Raw genomic sequence first — 14,007 nt, 5'->3', positions numbered from 1 at the left:
CAGAACCCCTATACTAATTCGCGAGATGAATCTATTGAGCCTAATTAATCCATGATTAGCACATGTTTACTGTAGCAGCACATTGTCAAATCATAAACTAATTAGGCTTAATAGATTCGTCTCGTGAATTAGACTCCATCTGTGCAATTAGTTTTGTAAATAGTCTATGTCTAATACTCCTAATTAGTATCCAAACATCCGATGTGACGGGTGCTAAACTTTAGGAGGTGTTTCCCAAACACCCCCTTAGCTTGGCTCCCTATGTTGAGCCTTGATCCTTCTAGTTTACCCCTTGTTTACTTCCCTCCAAACTCCCAACTTTGACACTATGCAAAAAGAAGATTCCCCATCACATCAAACTTGCGGTACATGCATGGAGTACTAAATGTAGACGAAATCAAAAACTAATTGCACAGTTTTGTTGTACTTTGCGAGACGAATCTTTTGAGCCTAATTAGTCAATATTTGGACAATAATTCACAAATACAAACGAAACGCTACAGTGTCGCATTTATGGCAAAATACCAATTTGGCACCTCCCAACTTGGGAAGTAAACAAGGGCTTATTTGGCTGGATAGCAGCTCGCGAGCCAGCTCGTTAACAAAACGACAAAAAATAGCTGCTCGGCTCGTTAAAAAAGGCCTGGTTCCGGTTCCTTATTTTTAGCACCCGTCACATCGAATGTTTAGATACTAATTAGGAGTATTAAATGTAGACTATTTACAAAATCCATTACACAGATGGAGTCTAATTCACGAGACGAATCTATTAAGCCTAATTAGTCCATGATTTGACAATGTGTTGCTATAGTAAATATTTGCTAATGGTGGATTAATTAGGTTTAATAGATTCGTCTCGCCGTTTAGCCTCCACTTATGTAATGGGTTTTGTAAATACTATACATTTAATACTCCTAATTAGTATCTAAACATTCGATGTGACACGTACTAAAAATAAGCAAAAGTAACCAAACGAGACCGAAGTCTACCGAGCCGAGCCAAGCCCCAGCTCGTGAGTTCCTGGCTCAACGTCCAGTCCTAGCTACATGGCATGCGTGAATCTCCAACGATAAAAGATGTATAAACCTATATACTATTTCTTGTGAACTGTGGATAGGATTCCTTCATTTCTATCCATATCACTGTAGACTGATTTTGCATATGTGTATAAGGAAGAAAGTTACTAAAACTTGTTATTAAGGTTTTTTTTCCATATTTTAGAGTAAAATGAAAACGAAAATAGTAACAAAAATATTGAAAAATATTACAGGAGAGCCGAAACAAAAAATAACCCCATCCCTTGCTGTCTTTCCCGACCACACACAAAAAAGGATTGGATCGTATGTGTTCTTCATGTTTTATGTGAACTATTTGGTGTTTAGACCCTATATTTAATCTGAATTTGATTTTTCCAAATTTCAGTATAGTCTGCTAAAAGCATTATCCCTAACACTGAATAGGTTATAGTGGACGCATTCCAGGTAGTTTGCCGGAGATACCGGCTAAGGCACAAACCACAATTTCTATGCACCTTTTTTCTATTAGATTTGAGCTTACACAACTCACAGTGACTGAGGTTAGTATTATAGAAGAATGATGACTGAGATGATGTGGAGGGAGCAAACCAAACATTAATTAATTCCATATGCAGATATGTGGCACAATTTGATTAAAAGGGAACAAGCGGGGTGATTCTTCATTTGGATCTCAGACTTAAATTTTATTTCCCAATCAAAGCATGAGTTCATTTTTCATCTGTTGGAACCATGATGTTACTTAGAACTAATGTAACAAAGTAAGATCCAACGTGAGTATAATTTATTACTTTATAATTTTTAAAGCACTCAACATTTTGAATGCATTAGTTAAACATTTTGATTAAATTGTTTCAACATTTTTTTTGAAACCTAGTTCAACAGCTATGTGAAAATGTTGAACTCAGTTTTCCAATTGTTAAATCATGTATACCAAGACGTTGTAAAAGACACAAAATCATAAAAATCTAAGAACACACTAAATATTAATAAGGATCAGGAAGGTGAAACAAAAATAATAGAAAAGGTGAAGAAGAAAAATACCCCAGTATGAGCCGTGACGCTTTGGATCTGTTTGCTTTCTGGAATGCCTAGATACACCTTTGCCCGTGTGCAAGTTCACCAAGGAGCACCCGGAGCAATGGTGAAGATGTACTGCATGAATTGTGAATGTCTGGATTTTCAAAAAAAAACGCATGCCGAAGAACTGCATGAAGATCCGACACACCGGATAGTCTGGTGTCAATTTGTGCATGCCGTGCGCTTATATCAAAGTTGAAATCCAGGGAAAAATTAAGGTCTCGGTGTGTTGTACATGCCGAATGGTCCGGAGGACGCTTGTACTATTGAACAATGAACTGTGAAAACCAATGGCTAGTAGTATAAGAGATCTGAGTTTCTAAATACCAGCTAGCCAGCGATGGAAGAAAAATGCACATGCTGGAGTAATGCTCGAGGTTTATCCGATCCAGAGAAGAGAAGTAGCAGCTTAGATTGGTGAACGTTGAATGCCAAATGCCAAGCGGATCAAAGATGCAACACATTGTCTAGTACGTGTTGCTAGCAAATGGGTTCCGACGGCTAGTTTCCACAATGTAGACAGCGAATGGTCCCTGCATATAAAGTCGTACTCGTTGGAGCAACAACTAGTTTGTGAGGTTATTCATCAAGCAAAATTCAGATGTAGGTTTAGCAAGTGATTAGGACTAGATTAGATCTAGGGAGAGTGATTGATAGGTGTTGTTGCCTGAAGGGGATCAAGGACTAATCCAATTATGTAATCTTGGTGTGGTTGGCACATTGGAGCCTTGGGAGCTTCCTAGCAAGTTTGCGGACTTTTCCGACTTAGTGTGGAGGAGCATCAAGCGGTCTTTATATAGGGAGTTGGAGGCACCTTTGTAGCTAAAGCCTAAAGCTTCCTAGTGAAAGGAGGCAGCATCATGCTTGGTGCAGTGGATGTGCTGACTGGTGCAGAACTCTTAATGGATGCTCCAACATGGATGGAGTGGAGATGGCCTAGGTGACCACATGATAAGTCTCGCTCATCTCTCTGCTTCCACATTTAATTACTGCAATGTTGTTTGAGTGTTTACTTTTCTAGAATTGCCATATGTAGTTGTCAGGTACTAAGTTGCAAGCCTCTTTTGTAGTGGAAATAGGTCCCCTAGATAAACCTTAGATGGTGGTAAAACAATGGTCGTTTGGACTGGGTAATAATAACATGCGCTAGACGGTTAACAATCTCGGGCAGAAAATGGCGCACATACACTACAATTTCCAGTTTGCCGCATTTTAGCTGACAGATTGACAATTGGCATTGCAACAATGCAACTTTAGACAGTTGACATATTTTCTAGTTGAAGTGGTTACAGTTACAACTTACAACTGATAGTATAGCTACGACTATGAGGTATAAATTAACAACAATTTTGCAGGCTTGCATGTTCCCGCCTTGTCCATCTTCCCTCAAACCTCCGGTTGCTCAAGCGGATGCGGTTGCAAGTTCTGGACTTCCGTAGGTACAGTTAGTCAGTGTTGTATATCTTGGTGGCAACAGAGAATCAACATCAGCAAAATATTTTTTCTCAACAGATTGTTCCCTGGTTACTGGCTTGTCAAGAACAGTGTCCGGTATTGCGTCAAGAGTCTCCTCCAAGAATGATTTGACTGTCTGCAGCAAAAACATCTTACAGTTAGTGGTTTTGCCATTTAAGAACTTCAATTTTGGAAAAGAAAATTGAGATCTACAAGACTAGCACTTCATTTTCATTTACAACTTCAAAATTGGCTTCACAACTGGTATTTTGTCAAGATGCCTGAAGTAATGCATTCCAGAAGAAATGATATGGCAGGAATGAGTGTTAAAATTTTGTTGACTTACCTTGCAATAGCGCAATGCAGAGTCAGATTTGCGTTTCCACAGGTTGTTGCCAGGTTCTGAGTGGAACAAGTGTAACAACGGCTGTGCCAAAATCATGTGAGTCTCTTAGCCACCATCAATCAAGGATAAAAGGAAGTGAGCTCAAATGCATGCAAAACGGGAAAAGGATGATACAAGTAGCACTATATTACGCTTTGTATTCTTATAAAATACAATATGCAAACTTACAATTACAACTGCTACCACTTGATCAATTGGATGATAATACCATGCAAAATTTATAAATTTGCTAAATCACTGGAAATGTCTTCCATGAGTTCATTTGTCAGTGTCCCAGGTTCGAATTCATATTCAGGTATAAACTGGGTAGGTAATTCAAACACGCCCCACCCAACAGGTGAATCTTTCAAAGTGTGGGAAATCTCCCCTTTCTTCAATCCTAGAATGACATACTCATTGCTGATCTAGCAACAAAATTTTGCTAACAATACTTATTATGAACTAAAAAGCTGAATACACTATGGTGCAGAAATGCACGTAAGTTATTACATGACAAAGCAAAATAGCATGCATCTGTATGGGAACACAGGAAATGCAGTCAATTTGTGTAAATGGTATACTTGGATTTTAGTTCTGCACTGGTCAAAGTGCCAATGCTCCATTTCATTATAAAATCCAATTTAGCTTTTTTTGTCATAAAAAAGAAACTTCTACCTTGACAAGTTGTCTCACGTTTGGCCTACTGGGGCCATACCGTCCAATAATTGAATCACCATAAAACTGGTAGCTCTCGAGGATCTAAAAGAGAGGGTTCAGCAAAAGGAAGACATAGCTGATAGCTCAAGACAAAGAAATAATAGCTCAAAATATGAATGTCTCCTAAACCTGACGACGAGAAATGCATCTTGTTGGCTTGCCATAGATTTCGCTATCCACATGCCCTAGCATGTTCCATGGACTGGAAAATCCACCAAAACTTACATTATCAAAGATGATAACTGACGTTGAAATTAGTACTCAAAGCAAATCCCTGCAGAAAGGGACAAAATATTGCAAGCATTTGTAATCTCAAAGCCTAAGAGCAGATCTGCATACAATTTTTTGGTTTAGTTTGCAAATTGGAGAACAAAACTAAAATGTAACAAAATTTTTGAAGCAACATACTTATTGTAAGCAGACCGGCCAACCATAACTCCCTGTGCACCTTGTCTTATGGATGCACTAACCTGCAATGGAACAAAACAGTTTCAATCAGACCACCACAAGGTTAAAAGTTATGAAAGGTTGAAATGGCAGCATTGCATAATCCTGATTCCTGACAAGGAAGAAAAATGTGTTTATTAGGAGAGACTCAGATTCGATATCTTTATCTCATGTATATGACAGATTCTAGTTCTCTGCATAATTTTCAGGGTCTATAAACCGGTTAAAAAATAATTGATGTGTACCTAGAGTCATTAGTGATGGACGAAACTCACAAATCAATGATTGTTAGAGAAAATTTGTTATGCAAGATTGTAACATGAGTTTATTGAATTCGACAAATCAGCTGCATTTTCTAGCCACACGAAAACTGCCCCACTTTAGAGGTAGCACAAAATGTAATTACCATTCATATCAAGATAGACCTATACTGGCATAGATACCACACTATTCAGTGAGATTTTAGAAGTAGTAACTTGAAAGAATCGAAGCAACAACAGTGAGTGAATTTCACAGTGACCTACTCTTCCGCAGCTAAAAGGAGCATTCAATGGTCTGACAGACACTTACTTGATCAATAGTTGTTATACCTCCATTTAGAGTAAACTTTACTTCTGGGAAGTCCCGCAACAAAGCGAAATAGTACTCATATCTGCAGTAATGTTGAGAAGAAAAAACTTAAAAACCATTTCAAGCAACCAAGCTCATATAAACCAAAGCATTCAACAAATCATAGCATTCTCTTCTCTATCTAGGTGCGATGCTAGGATTAACAATTCAGAATTCAGACTTTCCCGAGTAGTGACTCAGGTTTGATATGTGGACTAAAAAGCAGCAGCACGGCAAGTAGTAGTTATGAATGTTTTGATAATAAGGCTGAAGAAAATGCACGAAAAGAGCCGCACAATAACCACACATAGATAGGAAAACATACTTCAATGGAGGAACTTTCCGATTCTCTGCAGGACTGATGCCACTAAGCAATGCCTTCCGAGCATGAATGATGAAATGCCTAGTTGGTGAATTTGACACAACTTTATCTACAAAGTCACCTGGTGCAAACAAATCAATGCAGTTAAATTTTAGTCAACAGTATAGTATTATAATATGTCACAATGTTATCACAGTAGGGGAAAAGTAACCATCAAGAAAGATAAATACTCATTAAAAGAATGTAAAACTATGAAAACCAATAGCAATTATGACTTCAAGTAAAAAATACTTTGTCTCTAAAAATATACAATCAAACTACAGAGTTAAAGTCATTCAACATACGATACTGAAAATATAATGTTTCATATCAAATATATCAGCTGGCAATGGAATCAGAAGAAATGGGACTATTGAAGCTATCTAGCATAAAATGAATAAGGAAATCATCAAATCTTGCTGTTTCAGTATCATTACACTTGAAGCATGTGGCACAACACAAGACTATTTTATCAAACTTGAATAACAAGGTGCCACCTGCTATGGGATTGTTTCAAGTACATAGAATTCAAAGTTTGTTCCAACTGAAACTATTTTACCAAACATTTGGGAAAATCATGATAGGTCAAAACCAGACATTGATCGGACATTAATCAACTGTCTGCAGCTACCCTCAGTTGTTGATGTACTACATTTCTTCAAAATTCTGGGTATATGTTAACCTATTCTGCTCACATGTAAAACGAACTGCATTTTGCAGCTTATCCCTGTTTCTCATTTTCTTTGTGCTCATACATGATCCAATAGGGTGTAACCTCAAGTCAGAATGTGTATGATCCAGTACATTGTAACCTAAACTCAGGGGTATTTTTTTAATCTTTGAAAGGCCTACTAAAGATATTAGGAAGTCAAATATGTCTGAAGAAGACTCACATAATTCTTCATAAGAGTCACAATCATCAACACCAATTCTGCATTTAACACTGACAGGGACATCACAATTGGCTGCAATAGCTGACATAGCATCCCCTACAAACTTCAGAAAACTGAATCAAACATTAAATAAAGGACAGAACAAAAACAGATCACATCAAATTTTCTTTGCTATTTTAACTCATGGAGCAAACCTCTGGATCGAACATTAATCGAGCACCGAAGCAACCGTGACCAGCAACTTTACCGCTGGGGCAGCCACAGCTAAAATAAAAGTAATGTGCAAATTATATGAATAACAGAATATTTTGCATAACAATACTAGATAAACACAAGAGAGCTTGTTACTTTAGGTTGATCTCATCATATGAATAAGCATTTGCCAGTTCAGTTGCCTTCGCCAAATTTTTCAGATTACTTCCACCAATTTGCAGCACAATAGGATGTTGTTCCTCAGGAAATGCTAGAAACCTATCCTGCAAATTTCGACAATAAGTATTTGAATCAATCAGCTCTGCATAATTATGTTCATATAACGTGACACGCATGCTATGGACATAATCAGGCTCGATAAATTCTTGAAAGTTTGCAAGAGAGGACGCTCACCAAGTTATCCTTCTGGTGCACAATAGTCTCGGCGACGACCATCTCCGTGTAGAGCCACGCGTGCCGCGAGATGAGCCGCGCGAGCGTCCGGTAGTGGTTGTCCGTCCAGTCCATCATCGGCGCGACGCTGGGGAACCGAGCACGGGACATCACCCCCACGCACCAAATCAGGTCAGCGCCCCCTACATACCCTACCTAAGAAGTACCCCCACAGCTTTCCTATCTGGCTCCGCTCACCTGAACAATGGAGGGAGGTGCTTTCCTGCTGCCGGCACGGAGGCGGAGCTCGCCGCTCGGCACGGCCGCGCCCCGGGGCTGAGCGGCGAGAACCGGCCCCGGAGGAAGGCGCCAGGGCTGCCGGGCGCCAGTGGTTGTGTCAGCAGCGCGTGCTTCGCGGCGGACCGCATCGTCATGGAGTCCCGAACACCCCCGGTTTCGAGTGCGGCCGCCGCCGCCAGCTCTGCTGGGGATACGGTCGCTGCCTTGCGGAGTTGCGGGTGGTGAGTGGCGGCGGCAGTTCGGTCAGGGACACCGCCCGATCTGAGGCGAACGGTGAAGATTGTGCCTTTTTCGTGATGCTTTTTGTCGAACGGACGAACGGTTACCCTTTGGAAGAATTTTTTTTATTTTTTTTTATTTTACGAATTTGCACAAATAAATAGGTGATCCAAAATTTTTCAAAAATAGACATATGCCGCAGAATCAAAGGGCTACCGCCGTCTCACCCGATGATAAACGGCGGTAGCTTCCCGCGTTCACCACGTCAGCTGGCAAATCCGCTTACCGTCCTCTAATCTGGCGGGCGGCACACGGTTTGCAACAGCGCGTGGGACGAGGCTGTTACCGCTGTTCCATCCAGCGGTATCCGCTTTCCGCCGGATGAGTGGGCGGTAATATGCCCTGCCAATTCAAATGGCAGGAGCGGGATAGCTACCATCGGCTGATTCGATGGTAGCTCCCCCGCGTCTTTAAAAGCCGCGGAGCGACTGCCTCGGGTGCACGCACGCCATTTTCTTCAACGTCCAAAACCAAGCGAGAGAGGAGGGAGCTGAGGGAGCGCTCGGGAGAGAGGAGGAAGGGAGGGAACGTCGGGGAGAGAAGAGGAAGGGAGGGAATGATGGGGAGAGAAGAGGAAGAAAGGAAGGGAGGGAGGGAGGAAAGGAGGGGAGGGGAGTAGAGTGGAGATTGAAGCTCGGATCTTCGCTTTGCTTGAGGTATTATTATTAATCTCCTAGTTTAGATTAACTTATAGTTGGTAGATGTAGTAGTTGATGTAGTAGCTATACAAATGGTGTAGTGTTAATTAGTAGATGAAATCTAGGTATTGATATTAGACGTAGAAAAATATAGGTTAGTCGGTATAATGGATTTAGCTTAGGTATTTATGTTGTAGTAAAATTAGTTTGTTGATTTATTAAGATAAATTTAAGATGAATATTATTCGCAATGCAAGAGTTATATTTTGTATAGGTATTTAGAATGTAAGTCTTTTAGGGGTTAGTTGAAAGTATCACATTTAGTTATAATTTTTGTTCATGTCGTGCATATCTTTATATATGTTTTCGGAATGTAGGGGTGTTTAGGGTTAGTTAAATTTAGTAATATTTAGTAATGGTCTCTGTTAATGTCGTGTATATTGATCGGGTAAAATAAAATGAATTTGTTAAAATTGTTATTATTGGCAATGCTCGAGTTAGATGTTTCCACCGTATGTTGAAATGTAGATGTTGTTGGAGTTAGTTAAATTAAGTACATGATAGTAATAATATCTCTTCGTATCGTGTATATTGACACGTATGTTGAAATGTAGATGTTGTTGGAGTTAGTTAAATTAAGTACATGATAGTAATAATATCTCTTCGTATCGTGTATATTGACAAGTATGTTGAAAAGTTTATTTTTCCAAGTGTTCTATGGTCGGGGGAGGTTAGATATGGTCCAGAAGGGGTAGATTTGTCTGAATTTCAGTCGTTCTGCAAAGAATTACCAAGAGCGAGAGAGAACTTGGGCTTCAATATACAACTAGCTATTTAAGCTGTCTGTTAGGGTTGTAGTGAGGTTACGGCCTGACATAAACTTTTGGAAGTTGATACCGCTTGAAGGAACTTAGAACTGGAGGACCTATGTAAATGGTTGTACTACGCGCGGTTTACCGCTGATGTTATTTGTTGAAATGTTTCGGAAGATTGGGTGTAACAGTCATATGCAAGAAAAAGTGGGAGGTACTGAAGTTAGAGCCGAGGAAGGTGTGGAGAGTACTAATGGGCAAAATAAAGAAAATAATGAAGATGGGGTAGGAGAAGGAGATGTAGAGGATGAAGATACAACCCGTGAGCCAAATGGTGAGGCTGATGAGGGGGGAAGACACCCTGGGTTAGTTGAGCAGGTAGAGAGGGAAGGAAAAGATGGCAATGGTGCCATAGATGATGGCTTGTCGGATAAGGATGATGCTAATCCTGTCCCGCGGAACTAGTCAACTTATGACCATTCCAACCTACAGGTCAATGTAGGGGAAAATATCCCTTGGGAATACAGGAAGAATGAGGTTTGTGTAGCTGCTTTGTACCCTAATGGGGATGAGGTGAAGTCAGCTGTGAAGTGATGGTCCACTTTATCTTTGCAATGGGAGTTCAGGGTGGTGAAGAGCAACCCGACAGTATATGATGTGTGTTATGCAGAAGCAATCAAGATGATTCTAATTCTGTTGACGCCAGATTTTGACATGTTTTGGATCGGCGTCAAGAGAGGAAAGGATTGGTCGATGCGGCGGATTAAAAGGTTACGATTAGGAATCGGCCGATTGGTGCTACAGTTGGAAATCGACCGATTGGCGCTACAGTATTTCGAGCGATTGATAGACGGAGTTGGTGGAGGTCAGCCGATTGGAAGGCTGGAGCGTCTGGGCCAATATGGGCTTAAGTTGGGCTAAAAAAAGAAGACAGAGAAAGATTGGCCCGTGGGAGTATGATAACCAACTCCAATACGAGTTGGTTAGATCCTAGTCGGTTAGGAAATCAGTTGTAACAGGCTATAAATAGCCATATTTGGAGATTTCTAAAACAACACATCAATCAATACAAACAATCTACTTTTTTATCGTACTTTACTTTCAAGTCGGTGACTTCGCCGACACATCTTTTTCTTTCATGAGTTCGTACGGGTTGGTAGGGCTGCATCGACACGATCTCCGGCCGATTCTGTAAGTTCCGTTTATCGAGTAATATCTAAGGTTTAACTTCGGGTGCATCGCTGTCGTTTCATTTAAATTTATTCACCAGTTATCGATATTTACTAGAACTATAGGTTTTATCACCAGTTATCCAGCTTGAGATTTGAGCTGTCGGCTTTATTACTGTTGTTTTTATTTATCATTATACAACCGATTAGATATATTTCAAGTGTTGCTTCGTAGTGTTGTCTAGTCTGCTCTGGTAGATTCCTTACAATCGCTGCGTGATCGTCGGCTGTTCTATAGTCGGCTTTTCGAGACAGATCAGAACTTTAGCCGATCCAAACCCATTTAATACATTTCCTTCCTTATCAATCAACAGGTCAGATTGACTGGCACGCCCCGCGAACCGCACCAGGATGATCATCCGAACAGGAGCTAAGCAGATTCTCCCGGGTCGTGTGTCCGACGATGAAGGTCATCGGCCGATTTTTAGCGCCAACACACTTTTGGCACGCCCGGTGGGACCACTTCAACATCCAACATGTCAAAAGCCGCCGAAATCTCCAAAGACAACGTCATCGAGGTTACGGAAGCAGATCTCAAGGATGACCAGAAAGAAGAATTGGCAAGGCACCTAAAGGAATATAGGAAGACATGCTTGCAATTTTTCAGTCGTACCAGAAGCGGGGAGAGCGTCAAGAAAGCTCCTTTTCCAGCTCCCCGCCAGATCACCATCACTGAGGACTCGGGCAAGATGTCTGATATGATTCAACAGTCCGTTTACCAGGCTTTCATCGACCAATCCTCAGTGATGACCAACACGATATACAATGCCGTCATTAGTTCCCTGATCAGCGGAGTAGCTCAAGGATATCAGGGCCAGTGTACCCCATCGTAACTCCAGTCAGAAACTTACCAGGCACATCTCACTCAGCTCCTCAGCCGATACTGACACAACATGGAGGATTCAACGCTTCAATGCCTCCAGGATATAACGGCGGCCATGCTTTCAAACGCAAGCGCCGTCTCAGCCTGCTCAGCTTTCCTCCCTGCAATCACTGCCCTCAAATTTAGTGCCTTGGGGGGCACCAGCGACTGCAGCTGGTTTGGACCAGTCAATCGCTTATGGAAACTCTCTGATCCAAGCACCGTTCCAATCGGCTATCCGGCCGACGCTCCCACAATATCAACCGGCCTCATCAGAAATCGGCAGGGGGGCAGATGCTGCAGAAACACTTAGAAGTGCGGCGCCGATGATGCTGTACGATGGAACGACATATTCGCTACACAACCAACTATTGACTGCTCAGCCGGCCACGCTGCCGCAAAACCCGCCACACACTTTGATCCACCACACGGCCATCGCACCGCCGATCCATCAGCATGTGCCGATCCCTCAACCAGTTGTTCATCAGCAGCAAGTGGATTGGACAGCGAGGATAGCGGAGGTGATTCAAGATCAAATCGGTTTAAAGCCGAAGGTACAGACCTATACGTACAAGACGCCGTACCTACCTGCCTACAACCTGCTGCCGTTTCCCCATCGATACAAGGTGCCTGACTTCACCAAGTTTTCGGGGCTAGATGACACCTCAACTGTGGAGCACGTAAATAGATTCATCATCCAGTGCGGGGAGGCTGCCACACAAGAGGCTCTGCGGGTGCATTTGTTCTCGTCGTCGCTATCCGGATCAGCTTTCCAGTGGTTCACTACGCTACCGCCCAATTCCATCGATACTTGGGCCGATTTGGAGAAACAATTCCACAAGTACTTCTATGCAGGAGTCCACGAGATGAAGCTCTCAGATTTGACCAGCCTCAGGCAGAGGAGCGACGAGCCAGTGACCAATTATGTGTAGAGGTTCAGAGAGGTCAGAAATAAATGCTACACCCTAGTCCTGACCGACGCTCAGCTGGTCGATATCGCCTTCCAAGGTCTCCTACCACACATCAAAGAGAAGTATGCCTCCCAGGAGTTTGACAGCTTGAGTCAAATCGTCCACCGATTGGCTGGTCAAGAAGTTCGCCCTTTCGACCAGCGGAGGAATTTTTAGAAGAAGGTGGCATACTTGGAAGGATCTGAGTCTGAAGAGAAAGTGGAAATCGGCCTAGCAGAATTGGTAAAAGGGAAAAAGCCGATATCATGCCCGTTTGGGAAGAAAGAACTTGAAGTGTTCGGTTTTGACACGTCAAAGGCCGACAAGATCTTCGTTTTACTTCTCCAAGAGGGGAAGATCAAGCTCTCACCTTACCACACCATTCCATCGGCCGAGCAGCTCAAAAAGACGAAATATTGCAAGTGGCACAATGCCACATCTCACGACACAAACGAGTGCAAAATCTTCCGTCAGCAGATACAGTCGGCCATTGAGCAAGGCAGACTCAAATTTGAAATCCCGGCGAAGCCAGTAAAGCCGATGAAGATTGACCAGCATCCTTTCCCTATTAACATGGTTGACACGGGAAGAAACGCGCTTCAAACCAAGGTGCTGACGTCGGAATCGGCTAAGAAAAGCGACATCGTGGACCCCAGAAATCAGGCTACGGTTGAAGATGTTAAAGGGAAAAGATGGGTCGAAGACGAGGGCGAAGGATCGGAGAAACCGCGTAGACCTATCACCTCCCAATTCTTACTCAACAAATATCAGCGGCAGCAGGAAAGTTTGAGACACCGCGAAGAGATGGTCCGCTGACACGAAGACCACTGGCGATGCCCGTTCTTCATCCACTGTTGGGAAAATAACCTCAGATTACCATCAGCCGATAATTGCCCTGAATGCAACCGTCCATATCGCGACAATTGCCCGTTCAAGAGGTCACGCTCCAGAGACTGGCGCGAATAAGAGGATCGGCGCCTTTCAGTGCGTGATCGGCTGGGGGGCAGAGTTGACCGGTATGATCGGCCAAGGGGCAGATTTGAATAGTATGATCGACCGCGGGGGGGGGGGGGGGGCAGGATTGACCAGCACAGGCGACTGGGGGGTAGAGCCAGCGCACACGATCGGCTAGAAGAGATGGCCGACGCTAGGGTGTCAGATGAAAACCCCCTAGGGCGAGAAACAGACTGGGAGCGCGTTAAACCGCTGGCCAAACCAGTGAACCCCAGGTGGTGCCCTGATGGATTGACCAAATCCCAAAAATGAAGGATCCAACGTCTGCGCCAATGGAACAACAAGAAGAAGAGAAGAGGTAGATGGTGGATAAGAAAGATGACAGGTCTTGAGTCTGGCGCCCCAAAAGAAACAACA

At 42.6% G+C, this 14,007-nt stretch overlaps 1 protein-coding gene across 1 annotated transcript; it reads right to left on the bottom strand.

The window, feature by feature from the left end:
- Positions 1-3,261: 3,261 nt before the first annotated feature.
- Positions 3,262-8,097, bottom strand: LOC101769131 (tRNA-dihydrouridine(20/20a) synthase). Its single transcript, XM_004975050.4, has 12 exons — positions 7,825-8,097; positions 7,588-7,714; positions 7,330-7,457; positions 7,176-7,245; positions 6,982-7,084; positions 6,053-6,170; positions 5,689-5,770; positions 5,080-5,141; positions 4,801-4,873; positions 4,630-4,713; positions 3,916-3,996; positions 3,262-3,705 (listed from the first exon to the last, which is right to left on the bottom strand). Exons 1-12 carry the CDS (start codon positions 7,998-8,000, stop codon positions 3,517-3,519), a joined length of 1,293 nt encoding a protein of 430 aa, XP_004975107.1. The 5' UTR covers positions 8,001-8,097; the 3' UTR covers positions 3,262-3,516.
- Positions 8,098-14,007: the final 5,910 nt, after the last annotated feature.

Source organism: Setaria italica, chromosome VII, assembly GCF_000263155.2.
Source record: "Setaria italica strain Yugu1 chromosome VII, Setaria_italica_v2.0, whole genome shotgun sequence".
Classification (NCBI taxonomy): Eukaryota; Viridiplantae; Streptophyta; class Magnoliopsida; order Poales; family Poaceae; genus Setaria; species Setaria italica.
Note: the sequence above shows the minus strand (reverse complement) of the source record. Positions and strands in the feature narration are given on the sequence as shown.

Bases quoted from the DNA above. Each gene is read 5' to 3' on its own strand.
- LOC101769131 (XM_004975050.4), bottom strand. From the start codon at position 8,000: ATGACGATGCGGTCCGCCGCGAAGCACGCGCTGCTGACACAACCACTG. The intron at 7,715-7,824 runs GTGAGCGGAGCC...TCGGTTCCCCAG, and splicing joins CACCTCCCTCCATTGTTCAG to CGTCGCGCCGATGATGGACT. The intron at 7,085-7,175 runs GTTTGCTCCATG...AGTTTTCTGAAG, and splicing joins GATTAATGTTCGATCCAGAG to TTTGTAGGGGATGCTATGTC.